Source organism: Pogona vitticeps, chromosome 4, assembly GCF_051106095.1.
Source record: "Pogona vitticeps strain Pit_001003342236 chromosome 4, PviZW2.1, whole genome shotgun sequence".
Taxonomy (NCBI): domain Eukaryota; kingdom Metazoa; phylum Chordata; class Lepidosauria; order Squamata; family Agamidae; genus Pogona; species Pogona vitticeps.
In genome coordinates, this window is record NC_135786.1 from 237,727,625 (window position 1) to 237,750,785 (window position 23,161).

At 44.5% G+C, this 23,161-nt stretch overlaps 1 protein-coding gene across 11 annotated transcripts in view; it reads right to left on the reverse strand.

Moving 5' to 3' along the window:
• Positions 1-20,207: 20,207 nt before the first annotated feature.
• The window catches only part of TOP1MT (DNA topoisomerase I mitochondrial), a 50,977-nt gene continuing 48,023 nt past the window's right edge, over positions 20,208-23,161 (reverse strand). For all 11 annotated transcript variants that reach the window (XM_072999424.2, XM_078392033.1, XM_072999422.2 and 8 more), the window contains one exon: positions 20,208-23,032. In XM_072999424.2, coding sequence (XP_072855525.2) covers positions 22,930-23,032 — 103 coding nt within the window. In that variant the 3' untranslated portion in view covers positions 20,208-22,929. The remainder of the gene's footprint in view (positions 23,033-23,161) is intronic.

Below are 23,161 nucleotides of genomic sequence, written 5' to 3' on the forward strand. Positions count from 1 at the left end.
ATATTTGACCCAACTCCGGGAGGCAGTGGAAGACAGGAGGGCCTGGCGTGCTCTGGTCCATGGGGGTCACGAAGAGTCGGACACGACTTAACGACTAAACAACAACAACAACAGATCCTTCATGGGAGGGCAGTCTCAGAAGTTGGTGCTCAGGGTCTCCTGTCTGATGCCCTAGCCATTGGCCTTCGGCATCCCTTAGGGTTCTGTCTCGTCCACCATGCTTTTTAACAGACACATAAACGACTGGGAAAGATCGTTTGAACTTCTGGAGATTGGTGTCCTCGTACGGAGACGACACCCAGATCTCCCTGTCCTTTTCATCGAACGCCAAATAATGTTTTCCTGTTCTTTTTTTTAAATTATGTAACAAAAACAAAAAAGAATAAACATTTAATAAGCAATTAACAAAGATGTACGAAACATAATGCTTCTCTCCAAACATTATGTCCACGGAGACCCCTTCCCCTTCCAAAATCATAATGACTCTTACAAGGGGGCTTCCCCTTTATTAATACAAAATCGATAAATTCTCCCCATATATCTGTAAATTTATTCTTACTTGGCACCCCCTTCTTAACTTTAATATTACATACAAGCTTATCACTATTACCCTGTTTCCTCGAAAATAAGACAGGGTCTTATATTAATTTTTGCTCCAAAAGACGCATTAGGGCTTATTTTCAGATGATGTTTTCTTTTTTTTCATGTACAACCATCTACGTTTATTCATATATAGTCCTGTCCTCTTCTTCTGGTTTCTGCACAAGGGTGGAGGGCAGGGTTTCACTGAACTGGGGCTTATTTTTGGGGTAGGGCTTCTTTGACGAGCATCCGGAAAAATCCTACTCGGACTTATTTTCAGGTTAGGTCTTATTTTCAGGGAAACAGGGTACCTATATCCCAAACTTCCTGATACAAATCATTTAATTGGTAATTATAGATTTATTTCCAGTCCTGAGCTATAATCAATCTTGCCACTGTTAACAACTCAGAAAGCAGTTCTTTAGTTGCGTGCCTACATTCCTCCTTTTCAAATATTGATAAAAGCGCTATTTTGGGACATGCTGCTAAATATAATTTACTTATTTCATTTATGTCCAGAAAAACCAACTGCCAAGATTTCAATGTATTCTTGCATTTTTGCCACATATGTAAATAAGTATCTGCTTTTTGGCTCTCTCCCCATTATATCTTAGAATATCTGGCATTTATTTGATTATATTTCACTGCAGTTAAGAACCATCTCTAAACTAATTTTTAAAAATGGTCATTTATACTTACTGACAAAGATTTCAGTAATCTAATACTGTATTTCATATCTATTTTTCCAAATGCTGGTACTTATTCGTTCCCCTAGATCATATTCCCGTAACATGTTAAGTGAGTCATCCTGATGCTTTTTCCAATAATATATTGCAAATTTTACTTACTGTAATTTTACTTACTTATTTTCATCTGCATTTTCCTTTTGCAATATGATCCCTTCACATTTTTAAACTTCGCTACATTTACCGTTTCTTTTTACCCAGGTCCTTTGTCTATTGTGCGAACTGAATCATATTATATCAAGATACGTAAGTTGTCCATTCTTATCCCTTTTTAACTTGTTATTTATTCCCCATTTTTTCCTAGCCATCATTTATTCTAATAAGACGTCCCATTCTTAATAAATTCTCAATCCATCCTTTCGAAGGTTCTGTGGCTTACTCCAACTCTACCACCTGATGTAATGGAGAAACTGGTGGAATAAATATTTTGTTCTATCTGTTCCAGATTAAAAGCATATTTTTAAATAATTTTAAATTGGTTTTAACCTGTTATTGTTTTGTTTATGTTATTCTGTTATTTTTGTACAAACTACCCAGAATAGTGCATCGCACTAATGGGCCAGTATATAAATCAAATAAATTTGGATGGACTGGATGAGGTCAAAGAAAACAAAGGGGTGATAAGATAACACTTTACAAATACTTGAAAGGCTGTCCTACAGAAGAGGCGCAGGATCTGTTCTTGATCATCCCAGAGTGCAGGACACACAACAATGGGCTCAGATTTCAGACAGATTTCAGCTGAATATCAGAAAAAAAACATATTAACTGTTAGAGCAGTAGGACAGTAGAACCGGTTACTTCAAGAAGTGATTAGCGCCCCAAAACTGGAGGCATTCAAGAGAAACTTAAATTCCTGCCTTGAGCAGAGGGTTGGACTTGATGGCCTTAGAGGCCCCCTTCCAACTTCACTATTCTATCATTCTATCATTCTATGAAATAGATTGAAACTTAATCCAGATAGGACAGAAGCAGTCCTGATCAGTCAATGGACAGACCAGGGATTAAGGATTAAGCTGTGCTCAGTGGGGTAACACCCACCCGCCCACGCACCCAATTCAGGCTCACAGCTTGGGTCTACTCTTGGACTCATCCCTGAGCCTGGACGCTCAGGTTTTTGTGGTGATCAGGAGTTCTTTTTCACAAGTAAAACTGGTTTGCCAGCTGTGCCCATTCCTGGAGAAGTCTGATTTAGCTACAGGGACCAAACCTTAGTGACATTCCAGTTGGACTACCGCAACACATTCAACATGGGGCTGCCTTTGAAGATGGTTCTGAAATTTCAGCTGGATTAAAATGCTGCCGTCAGACTGGTTACAGGGAGGTAGGAGTAGAACAGCTTCACTGGCTGCCAGTCTCTTTCTGGGCCCAATCCAAAGGGCAAAGGATGATATACAAAGCCCTAAACGGCACGGGTCCTTTTCAGGAGAAAGATGGAGTTTTAAATAGATAAATAAATATTGGATCCAAGCTATCTGAATTTGTTTATTTGTTTGTGTTATTTGCCGTGCTATCAGTGCAAGCCCTGTTTTAACCCGTTTGCAAGTTAAAACTTAAAAACTCGCAAGACTATACGTTCAAACAATATGGCGACACACAACTATCAAGTTTGAAATTCATACCAAAAAAGAGAGAGAGAAAAGAAAAATTACATCATCCTGGAGATTCAGATATTGAAGGCAGCTTTGAATATTTTTTGTTCTCAACAATTTACTGAACTTAAGGCACGAAGGAGCCTGGTATATCTCAGTTGGCAGCTTATTCCAAAGAATGGGAGCCACCACCGGAAAGTCCCATTCCTGGCCATTGTCTTTTCGGTCTCCCTCGGTGTGGCCACTTAGAGCAACGTGGATAGAGAGGAGGGGGTGGGGCAGATGACCATTTTCCGGAAGAGACATTCTAACAAAGCCTTCGTCAGCACCTGGATTTGAGCAGAGAAACTGAGAGGAAGCCAATAAAGGTGCACCAAGCATGGTGGGGGGATTTTGGACCTGCTGACGTTTCTGTACCAAAGGACCGTATGAGTCTTCTTGGCCCCAGTGGAGGCCCTCCTCCTGGTCCCACAGCCCTTCTCAGACACGTTTGGTGGGGTCATGAGCGAGGGCCTTCTATGTAGCTGCTCCCAGGTTGAGGGGTGTCCTTCCACCAATGGGTCAAGGCCATATCATTATTGGGCAGTGAAGACTTTCAATGTTCAGTGTCGCATTTTATTCTGTCTTTGTTTCCTCCTGCTTTTAAGGTGTTTTAAACAGTTCTTACTCATTATTTCACCACCAAAATGTTTACTTGGTTTTTCGCATCATAATTTATTGTGATTTTTTTTAAAAAAATGGTCTCTTTTAAGAATTTGTGAGCCACCTTGGGTCCCCTAAGTGGGTGACAGGAGGCATTGAGATAAAATACATAATAAACAAATACATGTGTTATACCTGATAGAGTGTGCATGGGACAGACAAGTACAAGGGGCAGAATTTCAGACTGGCCCAGCCACCTGAAGCTTGCTTTTGTGGCTAATGCCACACACCTTTGATCTTATCTTCATGTGGCTGTGCTGGTTAGGAAACACTGAGATCCTTAGCTGTGGCTGCAATATTACCTTACAACCAGTTTAAGTACAGGATTCACTCAGTCTACAGGCTGTTGGTTGGTTGGTTGGTTGGTTGGTTGGTTGGTTGGTTGGTTGGTTGGTTGGTTGGTTGGTTGGTTGGTTGGTTGGTTGGTTGGTTGGTTCCTTCCTTCCTTCCTTCCTTCCTTCCTTCCTTCCTTCCTTCCTTCCTTCCTTCCTTCCTTCCTTCCTTCACTTATGAGTAATGCAATTAGTTTGTTCATTCCATTTACGTATAGCCCACCTTTCTTATAATATGCTCAAGGTAGTCACCCCTGGCTCTCCTCCTCCTCCTTCTCCCTTTCATACGGAGAACATTCCAGAGCCAGGATGCTTCATGTGGGAGTGCCCCTTTTTAGTGCTTGTTATTTCATCTTGGGACTCCATAGGTTCCAGGTTTCTCTCTTGGGAAACTTGAAGAGTCCCTAGCCAATTCTCATTAAGGGTGCAATCATCATCACCCTGAAATAGCATGCATAGTTTCCAAGGGAGTCTCTGCTATGATCAAATAGTTTCACCCTCGCTTTATCCCAGTGCTTTGGACGAGACCAGTTATGCAAGAAATTACATAATGGAATGTTCCCGGTGCTTAATAATAACAATCCCTGTTTTTGGAGTGGCCAATGGAAACCTAGGTGGTTTAGTAAGAGGGTGCAATTAGGATGTGTGATTACCACTGTAGCTTCTTACGGATTCTGTGTGTTTAGCCTAACACAGTCAAGCACATTCTGCTGCAGGGAGGGGGAGAAATTATGAGACTCTTTCTGTTCCTGATTTTGACTAGTGACACTCCAATGGATCAGTCAAGGAATATTTCTATGTGGGTTTTATAAGTATGAAACTGGAGCTTACTCTAGGCAAATCCATCTAAGGGCTTTTAGACGTTTGCTGTCCAGACCTGGTATATATTAACAGGCATGCTTTGGATTTGGAATTTATTTGGGAAACAAAGCAAAATACTGAGGGTTATTTGTCTGCTCAGTCCAATTCAACACAAAGTGTGGAAGCCTAAATCCACACTATCAGACTGGGGCTCCCTCAGAGGGGTTAATTATGCTTCAGTGTTTTGGAGGCTGGAAATCCAGAGCAGCAAGTTTTGTTCCCAAGGTGAAGGACAGCTGGACCATAGTGCCCAGCTAGGTCAGGAGGGATTCATGGAAGGGCAGGAACTGGCAAGGGCAGGCAGGCAGGCAGGCAGGCAGGCAGGCAGGCAGGCAGGAAGGAAGGAAGGAAGGAAGGAAGGAAGGAAGGAAGGAAGGAAGGAAGGAAGGAAGGAAAAATGAGAAGGCAGGCAGGCAGGCAGGAAGGAAGGAAACTGGTGGAAAGTTTGCCTGCCCACAGGAGGTCGAGCAATAGTTGATAGCACCAGGAATTACCCCTTCTTTCCAGGCCATAGTATTTTATTTTCCTCATTTTAATTTCCTTGATTTTCCTTTTTGGTTTTTTCAACAAATACAAATACATACAAATAATTTAAAATATTTTGGTACAAACAGAATCAAACATGGACCAAACTGAAGCAGGTGGCATTTACCCATTCGTGTTTAATGTGTGAATCTGCTATAAATGGCAGCTTTCCTTCTTTGTTTTTAATTTATTCTTCCACCATCCTTGGAAAAGAGACTGGTTTGGACACAGATGCCTGACCAAGGTCCCAACCCTGGGTGCCCAAACGTTCTGGGACGAAAACTCCCAGAAGCCTTTGCCACGAACTGTGCTGACCAGGATTTCTGGGAGTTGCAGTCCAAGAACATTTGGGGTTACTGTTACAGGTCAAAACCTGTATCCTAATTTGTTCTCTGGCAAGGTGGTTCAGTGGTAGAATTCTAAACGGCCACGCGGGAGGCCCAGGTTCGATTCCCGGCCAATGCACCAGATGTTACGGGTCAAAACCTGTATCCTAATTTGTTCTCTGCCAGGGGATCAGGCAAGACGCAAACAGCTGGACCAAAGTCCAATTTTATTGAAAGCAATAAAACGTCAGCTGGGACTTCTCTTAAAAGCAGAGAAGACCCCCGAAAATACAGTGTACAGATATTTTATAACAAGCAAAGAGCCATAAAGGTCTACAATTCTATTGGTTAACTTTACCTAAAGGTCAAATTTCCAGTTCTTCCTAGGGAAAATTTGGAAAAAATGGTGGAATGTCACCAGAACATCTCTTCTAAAAAAAAAATCCTATCCTCTTGGGATCATCCTTCTTCTCATAGATCACCCCTGTCAGTCCAACATCTCCCGGGATGCTTTCCTGCTTTTCTTTGTGAAAAGAGGTCATTTAAGAAACTCATTCACCAAACATGTTTGGAATGCGTGGGGAGAGGGGAAAAAAAAAGAAACTTCAGCTAGTGACCCATAATTAAAAAACAAATTAAAATCAGAGTTGACAATGCTTTCATTGCACCACTAAAATGTCATCAAAAATCAGTTTTCCAATCCTTCAAGCTTCTTCAGTTGGATGGGCACCTACATCTTTACTGTCTGAAGAGCTTTCTCTTCAGGCAAGCTTTCTCTCAGTGATTGGTTGCAGTGCTAACCTTTAAAGTCCTAAATGGCTTGGGTCCACGCTATCTCAAGGACTATATCTCCCATTATGAGTAGGCTTGGGTGTCAAGATCACAGGGGATGCCTTTCTCTTGGTCTCACCACATTCAAAGATGCACTTGGTGGAGACACAGGAGAGAGCCTCCTCTGTTGATGTGTGCAGACTCTGGAACTCCCTCCCACTGGACGCCAGCCTGGCCCCATCTCAGCTGTCCTACAAGCAGCCAAAGACCTTTCTCTTCAGGGAAGCTTTTCCTCACTGACTAGCTGCCTGAGTGGGGCTTTTTTAAACAACCTGTTGTATCTTACAGCTTTGAAAACGTTTTGGTGTTGCTTTGTTTACCATTTCTTAGAGCGGCATTTGTTCAATCCATCTTAGTATTTATATTCTCCCTGTTGTGAGCTTTAAATCCTGTCTTTTAATGATGTTAACCACCTTGGGTCCTTTTAAAAGAGACACTTGGGATTAAAATATTTTAAATAAATAAAATATATAGCTCAAGCTGAGAGATGGGAGGCAAGCAGCAAAGTTCAAAAAATCATCCCGGCCAGATGTTCCTTGAACCATGGGACCTGAAATGATGGTCATCTCAAGGTGGAATTTATTAATTTTAAATATTTTTATCCTGCCTTTCTCTTTAAAAAGAAGCCAAGGACGCTGAAGGCTTAGCTTGAGGCTTCATCTACACCCTGTCCTTCTCTTCCTCGCTGGTCTTCCCCAGTCAACAACCTCATTTTCAGTGGAACGAACGTGTTCTCAGAGAGCCAGGAACATCTTGAGCCAGCTTCACGCCCATCCTTTCTGTGTAGCCGACATCCTGTCCTCCACGTGAGGATCAGAACAAAAAGCTTCTCTCTTCCCTGTGGATGTTTTCTCTTCATCCCTAGCCTTACCTTTTGGGTGGGGTCCCAATGAGGAGCACACCAACATCAGAAGTCTTTTGCGAGAGGTTTTTGGAGGAAGTGAAACTCCTGGGTGTGGGGTACAGAAATTGAACCAAAAAAAAGCTGATCATAAGCCAATTGGACTGAAGAGCATTCGGTTTGAGGTTCTCCGGCTTCCTTGGCCCATTTCTGTTGGTTGGTGCTCAATTGATTAGGGATGGTTCGCTTGTAGGAGTTCAAGCACCTCTCCAGATTATGGGTGCTCTGCCACAGCGGGGTGATGGGCAAGATTGTGAGAGTTGTCTCTGCCCCATATCACACCTGTGCGTTGTGATGATCTGCATGGGCTGGCGGGTTGGCCCTTCAGATCTTTGGGGCTGTCAGTTCCACCATTCCTGTCCCTTGGCCATGCTCAGTAGGCGGGGTGGAAACTAAGGAGGCCAAGGCGACATCAACATTACCAACATGACAAAGCTAAGGAAGGTTAGGTCTGGTTTGTTATTGTATGGGAGACCACCAGGAGAAGACTGGAAGCCTTCGGGCAGGGCTAGGAAATCCTAACGAGTCATTGTTGACGTGGCAATTGGTTTAGATCAGTGGTTCCCAATTTTGGATTCCCAGATGTTCCCGGACTGCAACTCCCCGAAGCCTTCATCCCTATCTGTGCTGGCCAGCATTTCTAGGAGTTGTAGTCCCAAAACATCTGGGGTCTCAAGGTTGGGAACCACTGGTTTAGATGGACGGAGAGCCTTTTCTCCATAAAAGGCTGCTCTGCACATTCCTACGCATGGATGTAGCCATGGAAAGAACCTTCAAACCTGCGCACATAAATCAGAGTGTAGGGGGAAAGTGTGGACTACAATTCCCAGAATCCCCCAGCATGGCCATGGCCCCCAAAAGCACGTCTGCCAAGGATGTATCCCTGCTGGTCCTCTGGCGGCCGGAGGGCAACTCGGGGGCCTTCCCAGCCCAAGAAGGAGTGTGATTCTGCTGCCCACGCTATAGGTTCACCTCCTTCATTTTACAAGTCTTGTCCTGATACCTTCATTGGCACAAGCTATATTCAACACGCTGTGAGTGGGCTGGCCATCCTGATTTTACAAGCCTCTTTGACTCACATCCTTTAATTTGTAATCCCTTCTGTAGCTGTGTCCTTTGCTCACCTGTGGCTCAGTCCTCATGCTTGGGGCAGGCTTCTCGAGGGAGGTACACCCCGAAACTCATTCTCTTGCTCAAGGTCTGTTTATCCCAACGGCCTCGTCTCCAGGGAGAGGAGCAGGAGGTGGGGGGACACAACGTGGCGAGCACGGGCTTCGTTCCAAAAGTTATGAGCGCCCATTCCCGCCCTCCTTTGCTGACTTAGTCAACAGCAAGGAACATGGGATCTGGAAGTCCAAAATATCTGGAGGACACCAAGCTAGGCAAGAGGGCTGGAGTTTAGAGAAAATACAGTACTGGGTTCAAATCCCCATGGATCTGCACAGCTGCTGGAGTGACTTGTTCTTACTCCCTGGCCTCCAGGACAGTGTTTTGAGAGAACACAAAACGCCAACCTGAGCATATAGGAACATGTGCAGTGAACATGCTCCTTCCCATCACAAGGTCAACCTGTTGTAACAATGGGAAGCCCAAAACCAGTAACCCCACCACCACCACCATCCATTCATGATCCCCAGCAGCTGATACACCAAGACAGGCTGTCTCTGGAACGGGAAGGAACAGGTAGTCACTGAAAGGCTTCCTCCTCCACAGCGTTGTCCACATCCCATTTAAAGCTGTCCCTCCGTCAGCTGGGGCACCGCCTTGTGGCATGCAAATGCCACCGTTGACCTAGGTGATGTTCAGGGGGGGGAAAGCATTTTTAAAAGAACTCCTTTTTAAAAAGAACTGGTCCTTACATGAACCCTCAGCAGCCGAGGCGGCTGTTCTCATTGGCTGCGCTCCAGATCCAGATTGAAATCATGATCATGACAATTTTTATAAAATAAAGAAAGCACACACTCTAGACCCTATTTTGAATACCGTGTCCAGGACATCCAGACACCTAACTTTAAGAAGGATGCTGACAAACTGGAGCAAGTTCAGAGGAGGGCAAGGAGGAGGATACGGGGACTGGAAAGCAAGCCCTAGGAGGAAAGACCCGTATGTTTAGCCTTGAGAAAAGAAGATTAAGGAGAGAGAGAAGAGCACTTTTCAAAGACTTGAAAGGTAGTTATCCAGAAGAGGGGCAGGATCTGTTCCCGATCATCATCCTAGAGTTACAGGACATGCAAAAATGGGCTCAAGCTACAGGAAGAAAAATTGAACCCCTAGCCTTCTACAACTGCAAAACATATTTAAGTAGCCAAGAAAGAAATGGTTTACTCAGAGACAATCTACTTCCACAAACTCTCTCTGTTGTAAAGCAAAGTACAGAGAGTAATAAAGAGGGTAATAAAGAGCCATTAACTTTACAAAACACCTGCTCCTCCCTATCCATTTTATATGGATCCACAAACTGCCTGCATTTTTTGGACTCTCCTTATTGTGGAACCTGGCTACGGTGAAGATCATTTTATTTCTTTAAAATATTTTTACCCCACCTTTCTCCTTCAGAAGACCCAAGGCAGCTTAGTGCCTGAACTTTCAAATTCAGCACTACACCGTTGAGGAGCAGCAAGACAATTCGGCAAAATAGCTTGTGCAGCTACTCGAGGGCCGCACGAATGTTTTGGGGGTTTTACTTGTCATTTCTGTACTTCATTCTGCATTTCATTTTTCCCATATGTCTGAAGAAGTGGAGATGGTCCACGAAAGCTCCCATTAAAATACAGTGATGCCTCGCAAGATGAATGCCTCGCACAATGAAAAACTCGCAAGACGAAAGCATTTTTTTGGTGACTCACAAGATGAATTTTTCTATGGCTGTGCTTCGCAAGATGAATTTTTTTTCCTATTTTGGGGGGCTTGTTTTAAATTGTACAACCGTTAGTACTGCGCTTCGCAAGACAAAAATTTCGTAATACGACACAACTTGATCCGCTAAGCAATTTTTTTGTGAGGGAGAAAAAAAGACAGGCAAATGAACGAACATTTATTGAGGACTGAGAGAGCAGACGCATACCTCTCAGGTCAATGGATGGACCTACATGGCCATTACAGAACATTATCCTGATGTATCGCCAAACAAACGGAGGAAGAGAATGGAACGGCCCAACTCCGTTCAACCAAAGCGTCATGATATCTCCAGTTCAGAGAAAAAGACGGGCCAAGGGGCCCACGATCCCAGCCAGCAGCATCACGTTACTCAGTCTCCCGCCGGCTGCTCCGTTCGAGTTGCAAAAGTCGCTCTGGCAGCAGGAGGTGGAAATGCCATGTGTGCTGGTCTCAGTACATTCCGGCATACACAACTTGGACAACCGCACTGCGCCAGGGGAGCCTTGACCAAAAAAGAAAGAAAGAAGGAAGATTGAAATGTTCTTCTGGTGTCCTTCACTCTAATCCATAATCAATGGCCAAGTAGTACCGCATTTTTCTGTGTATAAGACTATACTTTTGTCTAAAATCAATTGAGGGTCATCTTATACATTGAAGTAAGCTGAGGAGAGAACAAAAACAAGTGGGAGCGGGAAAGCAGGGATCAAAGCCATCCGACCCACCCCTCCACTTGCTAAACTCTGCTTAGGTTTCTTAATTTGGGGTTAGAAAACTGGTGGTGGGGATCTTATACATGGGGGCGTCTTATACACAGAAAAATATGGTATTTATGATATTTTATAGTACCATCATGGAAGCTCAATGTTTGATGCATCAGACTTTTGCCTCCATTCTTAATTCTCATTTAGCCACCTATTAATAGACCCAAGCCTATTGGCGGGAGTGCGGCTAACTTAGAAGGTGGGTTTAAAAGCTGGCTTCTGTGGCTTTTTAACCTCCTCCCTACTCTCTATAATTTGCATTACACCTGCGGTGAGTAAACTATATGTTACTCACAACAGAACTGCTCACTGAATTTGGGATTATAAAATCGTAGCGCTGGAAGGAACCAGCAACAATAAAGGATAAAACATGCAATATTGAAAAATGTCAGTATCCTTAGAACATGCAATCTTGAGAAGGAACAATATCATAAACATATGATTTTATGACTTGTCTGAAGTCAAGGAAAGCATTTCCTTCCAGGCCAAGCCACGATATTTAAATTCACGAAGCACTGCAGTAGAGGGCATCCTTCAGTCTCGAGAGACGAAGGTCATGTGCTCTGAATAGAGGTCTTGGAACAGCGTCTAGCGTGGCTGAGAATTCAAGAGTGACCATCCCTTCTACGCTTCCACAGCTCTGCACAACTTCATCAGCAGTATTTGCAACTTAAAGAAAGAACTAGAAAATGCCCTTCCAATTACTAGAATGCAAAAGATTGCTGACCGGCAAACGAGAGGGAGGGAAGGAGGGGGTACCTTTTTTGTACACTGAATACAGTGGGGTATCGACTTACGAACGGCTCGACATACGAACGTTTCGACTTACGAACCGCTCTCATAGGAATATATGGACTCGACTTCAAACTTAGATTCGAGTTACGAACTCTTTTCCCCCTTTTTTTTAAAGCTAAGTCATCTTAGATAAAAGGAAAAAAGAAAAAATATCCCCGTCTAGTGGCAGAAGGCGGAATAGCAGCTTCCCATTAGTTTCTATGGACGAAAAGAGCAGATACAGATTAAATTGTTTTCATTGCATTCCTATGGGAAATGCAGATTCGACTTAAGAACTTTTCGACCTGAGAACTGCCTTCCAATACGGATTAAGTTTGTAAGTCGAGACCCCACTGTAATTCATATATAACATTCTCTGCGACACGATGTGGATATGACCAGTTTGACATTCAGACAGAAAAAACCAGAGGTATGTGAGAGGTTCAGGCAGTGGTTTACCATTGTCATCCCCCAGTGAGGTTCTATGGCCGGGCAGGGATTTGAACTCAGCTCTCCTCAGCCTTGTCTTGACACTCTATCAGCTGCACCACACAGTCTGTCATGCTCAAGGACTTACCAATCTCTAAGGCCCCCACAATCGTCATGCAGTATTTGTCCGCCGCAGAGCAGGCTGTTGGCGTCATGCATTGGTCATTGCTGGATTGGGCGGTGCACGTATAACATTTTAGTGAGGAAGCTGTGGAAACAAGGAAATCCTGGGTGAATTCATGGGAAAACCCATTGAGGGTGTCCTGGCATGATCTCCTGGATCAGCTCTGCTTCCTTCACCCAATCAGGAGCACACAATCTGCCAGAAGAGGCTGGATTCCAACAGTGACGCTCAAATAACATTCAAAAAAGTTACTTTATTTGGACCAGAGTTCCCAGAATTCCCCAGCTGCTTAGGAATTGAATTGCTGTCTCGTAACTTCTTCAGGATCTGGCTTGAATTCCTCTGTGGGTGAGTGCGCACACGCGCATGCTGCCAAGTCAATTCCAACTTATGGCAACCCTTTCCAAGGTTTTCCACATAGAGAGGATTCAGAAGTGGCGTCCCCTTCCCGTCTTCTGGTGGAGCCCAGGGGCTGTGCAGAGTCTTCTGTGCTTCTATCATATATTCATTTTTTTTAAAGTCTGCACCCCACCCTGGGTAAAGAGAAATAGTACCAAAACCATCCAGCAATGGATTGCAATTTAAAACTAGAATGCACACGGGTCTTTTAAAAAAGTATGTGTGCATGCACGGGGGCACACCCATCTTGTTGGAAATTAATAATGCAATACTCATGCGTCATCAAGTCAATCTGGATTTATGGTGATTCTTTTTAGGGTTTTCCAGGTAGAGAGGAAGGGACGTGGTGGCGCTGCGGGTTAAATCGCAGAAGCCTCTGTGCTGCAAGGTCAGAAGGCCAGCCGTCGTAAGATCGAATGCACGTGACGGAGTGAGCCCCCATCACTTGTCCCAACTCCTGCCAACCTATCCGTTCAAAAGCATGTAAAAATGCGAGTTGATAAATAGGTACCACCTCGGTGGGAAGGTAATGGCATTCCATGTCTAGTCGCGCTCACCACATGACCACAAAAACGGTCTTTGGACAAACGCTGGCTCTATAGCTTGGAGACAGGGATGAGCACTGCGCCCTAGAGTCGGACATGACTAGGCTAAATGTCAAGGGGAATCTCTACTTTTACTTTAGGTAGAGAGGATTCAGAAGTGGTTTCTCATCTCCTTCTCCTGGGGCAGGGTGCTCTGGGTCGGTGCAGCTTGCCCAAGGCCACCCAGGCTGACTTTTCTCCCAGGAGAAATCGAACTCCCCACTTCTGCCTCTGCAGCCAGAGACCTTAACCACTGAGCATCCCAGCCAACTTTGAATTCATAGCCCACCATATTTGGTTTGGGCTTTTATTCTGCTTCAGCAGACTTCTCTCCTTGAACCCCAACGCTGCCACCTTCTGCTTTGCCTTGATCGTTTTCCAAATCTTCTTCCCTGACCATCAGATTCCCTCTCTTGGCTCCAACCCATCCCTAATCCTGTTCCCTTTATTTATTTTATTTTATTTATTTATTTATTTAATTTATATGCTGCCCACACTACCCAAAGATCTCTGGGTGGCTTACAACATTTAAAATATAATACAATTTAGAACAAGTAAAATACAATTAAAATATATACATAAAAATTGCCATCAGAACCACAGCTAATATTATTTCAATTAAAAGCCTTCTGGAACAGCCCTTTCTTTGGCAAAAACTTTATAAGCAGCCGGTTTGTTTCTGACTTAAAAAAAAAGAAGTACAACAGCATTAAAACCACCGGAAGCAGTAGAATACGGAACCTCACCCCACATCTCTTCCAAATGACTGCCAAATGAATGGTGTGTGTGGAAACCTATGCGGTTGTCCCTTATACATGTCCTTGTTCTCAAGAGCTAAACATAAGGACAGGTATTTACAATACATTTACAATACTTATTAACATGGTGCATGGAAAAAGCCCTCCAAATATGAGCTCATGAACCCCCTGCAATGTGGGGGGGGGAGATAGTTCTCCCCATAAGTTTTTAAGAGCTGCGGCAATTCAACCAGTAAAGTGCCCCCCCCCGTTCACAACTACCCCACGACCCATTTCAACGAATTTCTCTTCTTTGCTTAATTTCTACCTATTTCTCACCTTGGTGGGAACACAGGATGATGCCCCAAAGCATAACCAGGCAAACTTTCATCTTTTATCTGCTTTCAGCAGCCACAGAAAGCTGTTTGTGGGACTGTACGCATGCATCACAGACGCGTGCATACATATATATATATATATATATACAGTATATGAATCACCTGCAGAGCACAGTTTTCAAGGCTGGAGCCAATTTGGGTTTCATGCATCATCTGCAATAACAGCTTTCCCTTTAAATAGCCTGTAAGTAAAAGGGTGTATGTAGCTTGGATTTATTCTCTAATCCAAGAGTGTGTCAAGGGTACCAAGAACTTGTTTTTAATGGAGGCCCCACCACCACCATTTTCTTCCCCAAACCTACACATAGAGGAGAACCAGCTGGGGATTCAGCTCTTGCTTGCAGCTTGGATCAGGGCCATACCTGCCTCCTTGAAAGTAAAAACAAGAGAATCTCTGAACAAAAGCCAGTGACCCTAAAGCAGAAGTTTAGTCTTCAAAACTCACAAGGTGCTAGTCCCCCTCTATTCAGCACCGGTAAGGTTTCATCTAGAGTCTGGTGTCCAGTTCTGGACACCACAGTTTAGGAAGGATGCCGACAAATAGGAACAAGTTCAGAAGAGGGCGACAAGGAGGATCAGGGAGCTGGAAACCTAGGAGGGAAGGCGGAAAGAACTGGGCAGGTTTAGCTTGGAGAAAAGGAGACTAAGGGGGAATAGGATAGCATTTTTCGATAAACTTGCAAGGCTGTCATTCAGAGGAGGGGCAGGATCTGTTCTTGGTCATCCCAGAGTGCAAGACACATAGCAATGGGCCCAAGTGACAGGAAGCCAAATTTAGGTGGAATCTCAGGAAAAACGTCTTCCTTATTAGAGAAGCACAACAGTGGAATCCATGACCTCAAGAGGTGGTGAGCACTCCAACCCTGGAGGCATTCAGGAGAAATTTAGACAATCGCCTGGCAGATCTGCTTTGACTTGTATTCCTGCATGGAGCAGGGGGGTTGGACTTGATGGCCTTACAGGTCCCTTCCAATTCTATGATTCTATATGAAAACCAAAACTTGGCTACTCTATAAGTTGCCCCCCCCCCAAGACTTTTTGGGCTGCTTTTGTTGTGCTGATTTGATAAATATTCTAGAAAGGCTCCGAGAGATTTGTCGTCTTCAGCAAAGAGGATGTCGTCATTAGAGGACTGGAACAGGACTAGGAAGACCAGGGTTCAAATCACCCCTTAGACCTGAAGGTCGTTGGGGTGAACCTGGGCCAGTCATTTTCTCTTGGCTTAGCCTACCTGGTTGGGCTGTGGTTAGGAGACAGATAGGTAACAGGGCCATATCCTCCCGGATGGATGGCTGTCCAATCTTTTCTTGAAAACCTCCAGCCATGGGGCAACCACCCCATCGGGAGGCAAGCTCTTCCACTGCTTCATTCGTTCGTTCGTTCGTTCGTTCGTTCGTTCGTTCGTTCGTTCGTTCGTTCGTTCGTTCGTTCGTTCGTTCGTTCGTTCGTTCGTTCGTTCGTTCGTTTTATACCCCGCCCATCTGGCCTACAAGGCCACTCATGTTTCTCACTGTCTGGAAATTCCCTTTATTTCCAGGTTGGATCTCCCTCTGATGAATTTTCTCCCATGGGTTCTTGCCCTGCCCTCAATGAATAGAATCTGCCTGGGGATTTCACTCTGTTTACTTTTTTTTCCTAAGATCTTACCCTGCCCTGTCATTTGCTCTCATTAAATCATGCAAACTTTGTCATAGAGGTAGGAGGCAGCGAGTTGAGGGGGAGGAATGATTTCATTGTTCAAGCATGTTTATTAGACTGCTATTTCGGAGCGGCAACAGGAAGAACAGCTAATCTCAAAACAATAGAATGTCAGACTCTAGTTTTTTTTAAAAAAAATAGCCAACACATTATTTTCTCCAAACCCAAATGAGGTCTGAAGTTTGCATGGAGTCGCACTGCATTTATATGCGAGTCCTAACTCCAGGACTGGAGAAATGTTTTCAGCCTTTCACCTTTTGCCGAGGGATGCTTTTAACATCTTGGAGACATTCCAGACAGTCAAGGACAGAAAGCTTTTACAGACGCACTCCCACCCATGGCAAATTGTTCAGGAGGACTCCAGGCTGAGAACATTGCTGGGAATTCGGCAGTTTCACTTGTGGGGAGAGAGAAGTGGGGTGAGAGCAGGAGAGAAGGCCTTGAGGCTCTCTTCTCTTCTCTGGCAATATTCCTGGAAACGACAGACAAGGGAAGAAGAAATACGTCTAAGAAAGTCTGATCTGGCTAAGGCGACAAGGGCCTTTGTTACCTCCCAGCTAGATTACTGTAATGCACTCTATGGGGGGGCTGCCTCTGGAAACTCTTCAGAAACTTCAGCAGGTCTAAAATGCAGCAGCCAGATTGATGAATGGGGCTGGACCACATCACCTCCCTGTGACAGCAGCTCCACTGGCAGCCAATCCATTTCCGGGCTGAATTCAAGGTGCTGGTTCTAACTGATAAAGACTTGAACCGCTTGGGTGCAAGCTATCTTGAGAACCACATCTCCCTTTATGAGCCCATCTAGGTATTAAGATCATCAGTGGAGGCCTTTCTCTAGGTGGGGATGCGGGCAAGAGGGCCTTCTCTGTGGCTGCTCCCAGAGGCTGTGGAACTCCCTCCCACTGGAGGCCAGGCTGGCCGCATCTTTGTAGTCCTTCAAAAAGCAGGCAAAGATCTTTCCCTTCAGACAATCTTTCCCCTCGATGACTTTCCCCTGAGATATGGGGGTCCCACCACCTTCACAGCTGCATTTGGTGGGGACACAGGACAGGGCCTTCTCTGTGGCTGCTCCCAGAGACTCTGGAACTCCCTCCCACTGGAGGCCAGCCTGGTCCCATCTTGGCTGTCCTTCTACAAGCAGGCAAAGGCCTTTCTCTTCAGGCAAGCTTTCCTTTCGTAACTTCCTGGGTGAGACAAGTTTTTGAATGGTTGCGCCATACTGCTTTGAATGTGTTTTGGTGTTGCTTATGTGTTTTTTTTAATATGGTGTTTGAGCCTTTTTAGTATTTGTATACTCCCCGTTGTTAGCTTTAATATTGCCTTTTAATGACAGACGTTGCCTGGCGTCCTTTTAAGGAGCATGAGAGGGTAAGAAAATTATAAATAAAATAAACAAACAAACATGTATTCTCACCTATAGGGTTGAGTAACAAACATTCTGAGCACAGAGAGAGTGTTTTGGCTTGCCCTGCAGAAACAGGATGCAGCCCACGCAATGAGAATACAGGATCACATCCAAGGCACTCCTCACACTCCGAGAAAGGCTCACGTTTTCTGTAATTTTTTGGTATATTTTTAGTATTTGCTGCAGACGCTGATGATTATGGGAACAGGAATGAGGAGGTAGAGTGCAAAATGCATTTAGCTTCATTTTAAAGGTTCCCACTCAGTCAATAGCTCTGCGCTGGTCCTGGTGAAAACTGCTCTTAAATCACTCTTCTGACTTCTTTGATCCAATCCACTCTAGCTGGACACCCCCAAGACTGCACGCACAGTGTCCAAAAGGGAGCCAAATATCCTCAATTGAGATGCCACCGGGACTGATTCATGACTGCTATTGAATTCTAAGTTCCTGGAGAGCAACAGCACATGGGAGAAGCAGCTTCGTCCTTCCTTACGTCAACTTTTAATGCACAACAACTCCAGTGTTTAACCAGGAAAGGACCTTCCCCCCTAAAAAAGCAACACGCAGCACCCCAAAAACATACCACGAAGGAGAGAATTAATCCTTTAAGAGAATTAACGCAGCAGAGGATGTGAAGGACAGAAAACCACCTTTCATTGTGCTACAGCATTAACACTCACAGTCTTAAATGGTTGGTCTCTGAGGCCAGAAAGAGACCTTAGGGAGCAGCTGTAACTAAAGCTGAAAGTATATTAATGGTGTGGAGAAGGGACTAGTGCCATTTTTCCATGTTTGTGAAACCAGACTTTAAACGCTGAAGACCAAGCCGCAGGCACATAAAATCGATCTGCTCTCTCCTAGAGGCAGAAGCAGGTCATCCTATGGCATGCAGATACATGCATTAGTTATGATTTTTCCCCTCCCCAGTCACAAGCTGTCTATAATGTCTCTAACCAGTGAAGACAACAATCAATGTCAGAACAATTGTATCACCATACAATTTTGGAGACAAACCTGGACAGCATCTTAAAAAGCAGAGACCTCACCTTGCCCACAAAGGTCCGCATAGTCAAAGCTATAGTTTTCCAGTAGTGATGTATGGAACTGAGAGCTGGACCATAAGGAAGGCTGATCGCCAAAGAATTGATGCTTTTGAATTGTGGTGCTGGAGGAGGATCTTGAGAGTCCCCTGGACTGCAAGAACAAACCTATCCACTCTGAAGGAAATGAACCCTGAGTGCACACTGGAAGGACAGAGATCCTGAAGCTGTGGCTCCAGTACTTTGGCCATCTCATGAGAAGAGAAGACTCTCTGGAAAAGACCCTGATGTTGGGAGAGTGAAGGCAAGAGGAGAAGGGGACGACAGAGGACGAGATGGCTGGACAGGGTCATCAAAGCGACCAACATGATTTTTGACCCAACCCCGGAAGGCAGTGGAAGACAGGAGGGCTTGGTTCTAATACACAAAGCCCTGAAAAGGTTTGGGACCTCACTCCTTGTCCGGGCATCTTCTACCAAGGTCTGTTGCCCTCACAGACCTCATGATGGCAGGCGCTGACTCAAGGAGTCTGGAAAACGGGAACTAGCAGACACCGGGCTTCCTCAGTGGTGGCACCCTCCTTACGGAAGGCTCTCCCACACGAGTTATGGCAGGTGCCCCACCTTGGCGCCTTTCCAAAGCTCCTGAAAACAGAGCTTTTAAGGGAAGCTTTGGGAGAGGAACAAGACAGAGAATGAAGGAGGAACAAGCATGGGGACCTGACTCATAGGACTTGGTGTCAAGTTGAACTAAAGTCGCACTCGTGACTTGACTCGATTTATGATGATGATGATGATGATGATGCTTTCCCCAATTACTCAGATTCCACGTGTGACTCAGAACCCACCCACCCCTTCCTTTATCTTTGGGGTGGGGACCCTTAATTTTAATTGAGACTTGGAACCAAAGACTCTGATTCAGACTTAAACCCAAAAACTTGCCAACATGCCTGGAGATGAATAACGTATGATGTGAAACTTATTTTGCTGCCTGCCTTGTCTTGCTTATTTGTAAGAAAAGTTTAATGCTTTTATAGTGGGTTTCATAATTTGTGTTTCCTTCACACATTTTGGTCATGCACCACCCAGAGTAGCAATTTTACTAGATGGGAGGTTGGTCAATCAATCAATCAATCAATCAATCAATCAATCAATCAATCAATCAATCAATCAATCAATCAATCAATCAATCAATCAATCAATCAATCAATGTTTTGCAATGCCAGCTGTGGAATTCTGGAAGCTGTTGTCCAAAAAGGCAATTCTGCAGGCTCTGATCACAAAGTCCACCGATACCATAAATAATGATAAACCGGTCGATCTCTGGCTTTACACCCATCCTGGGGACCCACAGGCCTGTCGTCCTCAAAAGCCTCCGGGAACATGAAGATGTTCATGCTGTGGAAGGCTGCTGCAGCTCAGCCGTCTTGAGAATCACCTCTGGGATGAGGCAGGTGCCCACATCATCCCCCGTGTGGTGAAAAACAGGATTGCTTGGGAGAGAAACACAATAAACATCTCTACAAATAAATAAAATTTTAATAGACATAGAAGCAGGAAAACAAGAGTATGGGTTGAAGATCTCCACTCTCACCACCACGCTTTGCATCTTTAGAGAAAGGCAAAGGTTTAAAGGGATACCTTGACCTAACATAATGAACCAAGGCAGAGAAATGCAGCTTGAAGGGGATAAGTGCTGCTGATGTAGTAAAGAACAACAGAAACAGACCCAGGTTTTGAGGCGAAGCTGAAAACAGTCAGTTTACATTCCCTGGCGAAAACAATTTCCAACCCAAAGAAACAAGCACAATATCTTAGAACAGAAACAACATTGAAACACAGAAACGTAATTTATAAATTCCAAACAAATCCTGGAAATGCCAAAATAGTAGCATTTCACAGTTCAGAGTGCAAATTCCAATTTCTGAAGTATTCCACGCCCATCACATGTGCAATCCGTGCTGTGGGAATATTGCAAATTCAAATATGCAATTCTCAGTGAGAGGGAATTCTAATAAACTCAAAGGTGTTCCCTGATTCTTTCTTTGGAATCTGGGGAACAAAATTAAGCTGTTTACATTTGGGCCATATTTCTTAACTCTCCTGTTCAACATTTTCCTTTATGTTTTGTAGCAGGTGTGTTTCCAAAGCCACAGCAATGTCAAGGGGCTTAAGCGGGCACCTCCTGCTTTCATTATGAGCATTGACCTCCAAAATGCAGACCGATACAGAAAAAATAATAATAATCATATTTTAACAAAGTCTTTTTCCAAGCAACAGCAAACAGAAACAAGCGAGTGCACTCAAAAACCCATGCTCCTTGAAATCTGAAGGTGACGGTGGGAATTCTTTAGACACGAGAGCACTTTTAACCAACTATGCACTTCTTTTCAAATGCTGGACTATTTAAGGAAATGGAACTGAATTAGTATCTGTGCTTACTGTCATAACATTCACCAGTGGTGAAAATCGTCATAGGGAAGCAGAATTAACTTTACATCCCCCAACTGTCCTTTACAGGAATACTAGCAAACCAGGAGTGATAATGGCCAAGGATACAGGGCATCATCCACAGTGCTTCTTCTGCCCCCCTGCCCCCGATCTTCCCTTTACCCATGAATATAAGCTAAACATACTGTCCACCAAACTTCTGTGCCATGCCTTGGAATTTTTGCAGATTGACAGCGTAAACTTTTGCAATCCAGACCCCCTTCCTCTATCCTTCCCCTCATTTTGTGCCTAATGTTTGGCTACAGATACTGCTGCACAGCTCAGCATCTTCCGAAACCAAACCAGTGCATGCCAATCGGAAATCAACAACATGCTACAGTCTATACACAGTGCAAACCAAGTATAATGTTCATTCAAGTGACCGCCATTGACTTGTATTGCCTAAGATTCCCACTCTACAGCATGTAACGCTGATTCTTTCTTCACTTTTTAATAAAACAGAACCTCTCCTTCCCTCTGTTGTAAAGGGCTGTCATTTCCTTCCTCAAATAAGGGCCCATATATCTATTCACACAAAGTCTGTGCAACTTGTCGTGGCGCACGGACAACGGGCCAGGGCGCATCTTGATTGCGTGCCTGCTTGCATCACCGGGGTGCACATATCAGACCCTTACAAATGAGGTACAATTAGTTTCATAAGCCAACAGGGTTCCGGCTCATCTGCTTGCTTTTTTGAGAGAGAAAAAAATTAAATTCTGAAAGATTCATCTCAACTACTTTACACAACTACCATCATGGCTCTTTGGTTCCAAATTCAACTGTGCATTCCTGCATGTGCCTCAATGGACCCCAAACGGTCTCAGGATGCATGCCTAATTTTTTTAATGTGCACGTTTGGGAGAGAAGGGTGGAAAGGAAGAACATCTCTGATGCAGAGAATATAAGGCTTAGGTTAGGAAAACCATCTTTGGGTGGCTCTTCCTGAAGAGTTTGAAAGCCACCCTTCTCTCCCTCTCTCTCTCATGTGCAACTCTCTGAACTATTTCTGGTCAAACCGATTGTTTCTACACGAATTTTTAAAAAAGGAGCAATGAATCCTCTAAAGAGCTAGAGAGAAAGGTAGCCTGTAATTTCACTAGAGGACTAGTCCAAGCGATTCCAGAAATGCTGGTAAAGCATGATAGGACAATCTGTCGGATTGATGCTTCCCTACAGGATACAGGGATGTTTTTTCCGGCATCTCATAAATTGGGCAGGGCAACGGAAAGGAACAAGCTTGAATGACCCAAATTGTTAGTGGCAAAGTTAAGAAGAAGCTGAAAAGGTCACGTCTTCCGGGAGAGAATTCCCAGAATCCCCCAACCGTGACCATACCGGCTGGGGAATTGCGGGTGTTGCGTTCTGCACAAATAACATCTCCAAGCTCTCTGCACACACTACAGGCTTAAACTGGGTCTCTCAAAAAAAGCCAGGGATCATAGCTCGCCGGCATATTTGAGCTGATCTGGCATGGTCTACATTACAGAATCACAGCTTCCCAATAGAGGAAATGGTGACAACCAAAGGCGGCTTAAGTCTGTCCTGGAGTTACGCCCATGAATGGACACGTGGCCAGTTCCCGCCTTCCAATGCCCCCCCTCCCGAGGGCGGGTCTTTCCTTTCCTACAAAAGAGGAAACATTGGGCACCACCTTATTTTAGAAGTGTATTCTGCACACACAAAAGTGGCCCCTAATAAAGGCATAAAAAGGTCAACGGTCTTCCAAAACGAGCCGAAGACGCTCTCGAGGCAGTTAGAATTCAAAATCCTCGTCCACCATCGCGATGGCCCATGCAAACTTCTCCCTCTGGGTCTTGTTGTAAATCTTCTCGATGGGCACACAAAACCTTTTACACCTGGTGAGGGGAGGGGGGTGTAAAAGAGGAGAAGAAAGAAGCACATCAGAGAGAGACCTGGCGCTTTGGTCCCTTAAGTCTTGCCACCCACAAAAGCGCAAAACCCACGGCTTTGGATCCCGGATGGGA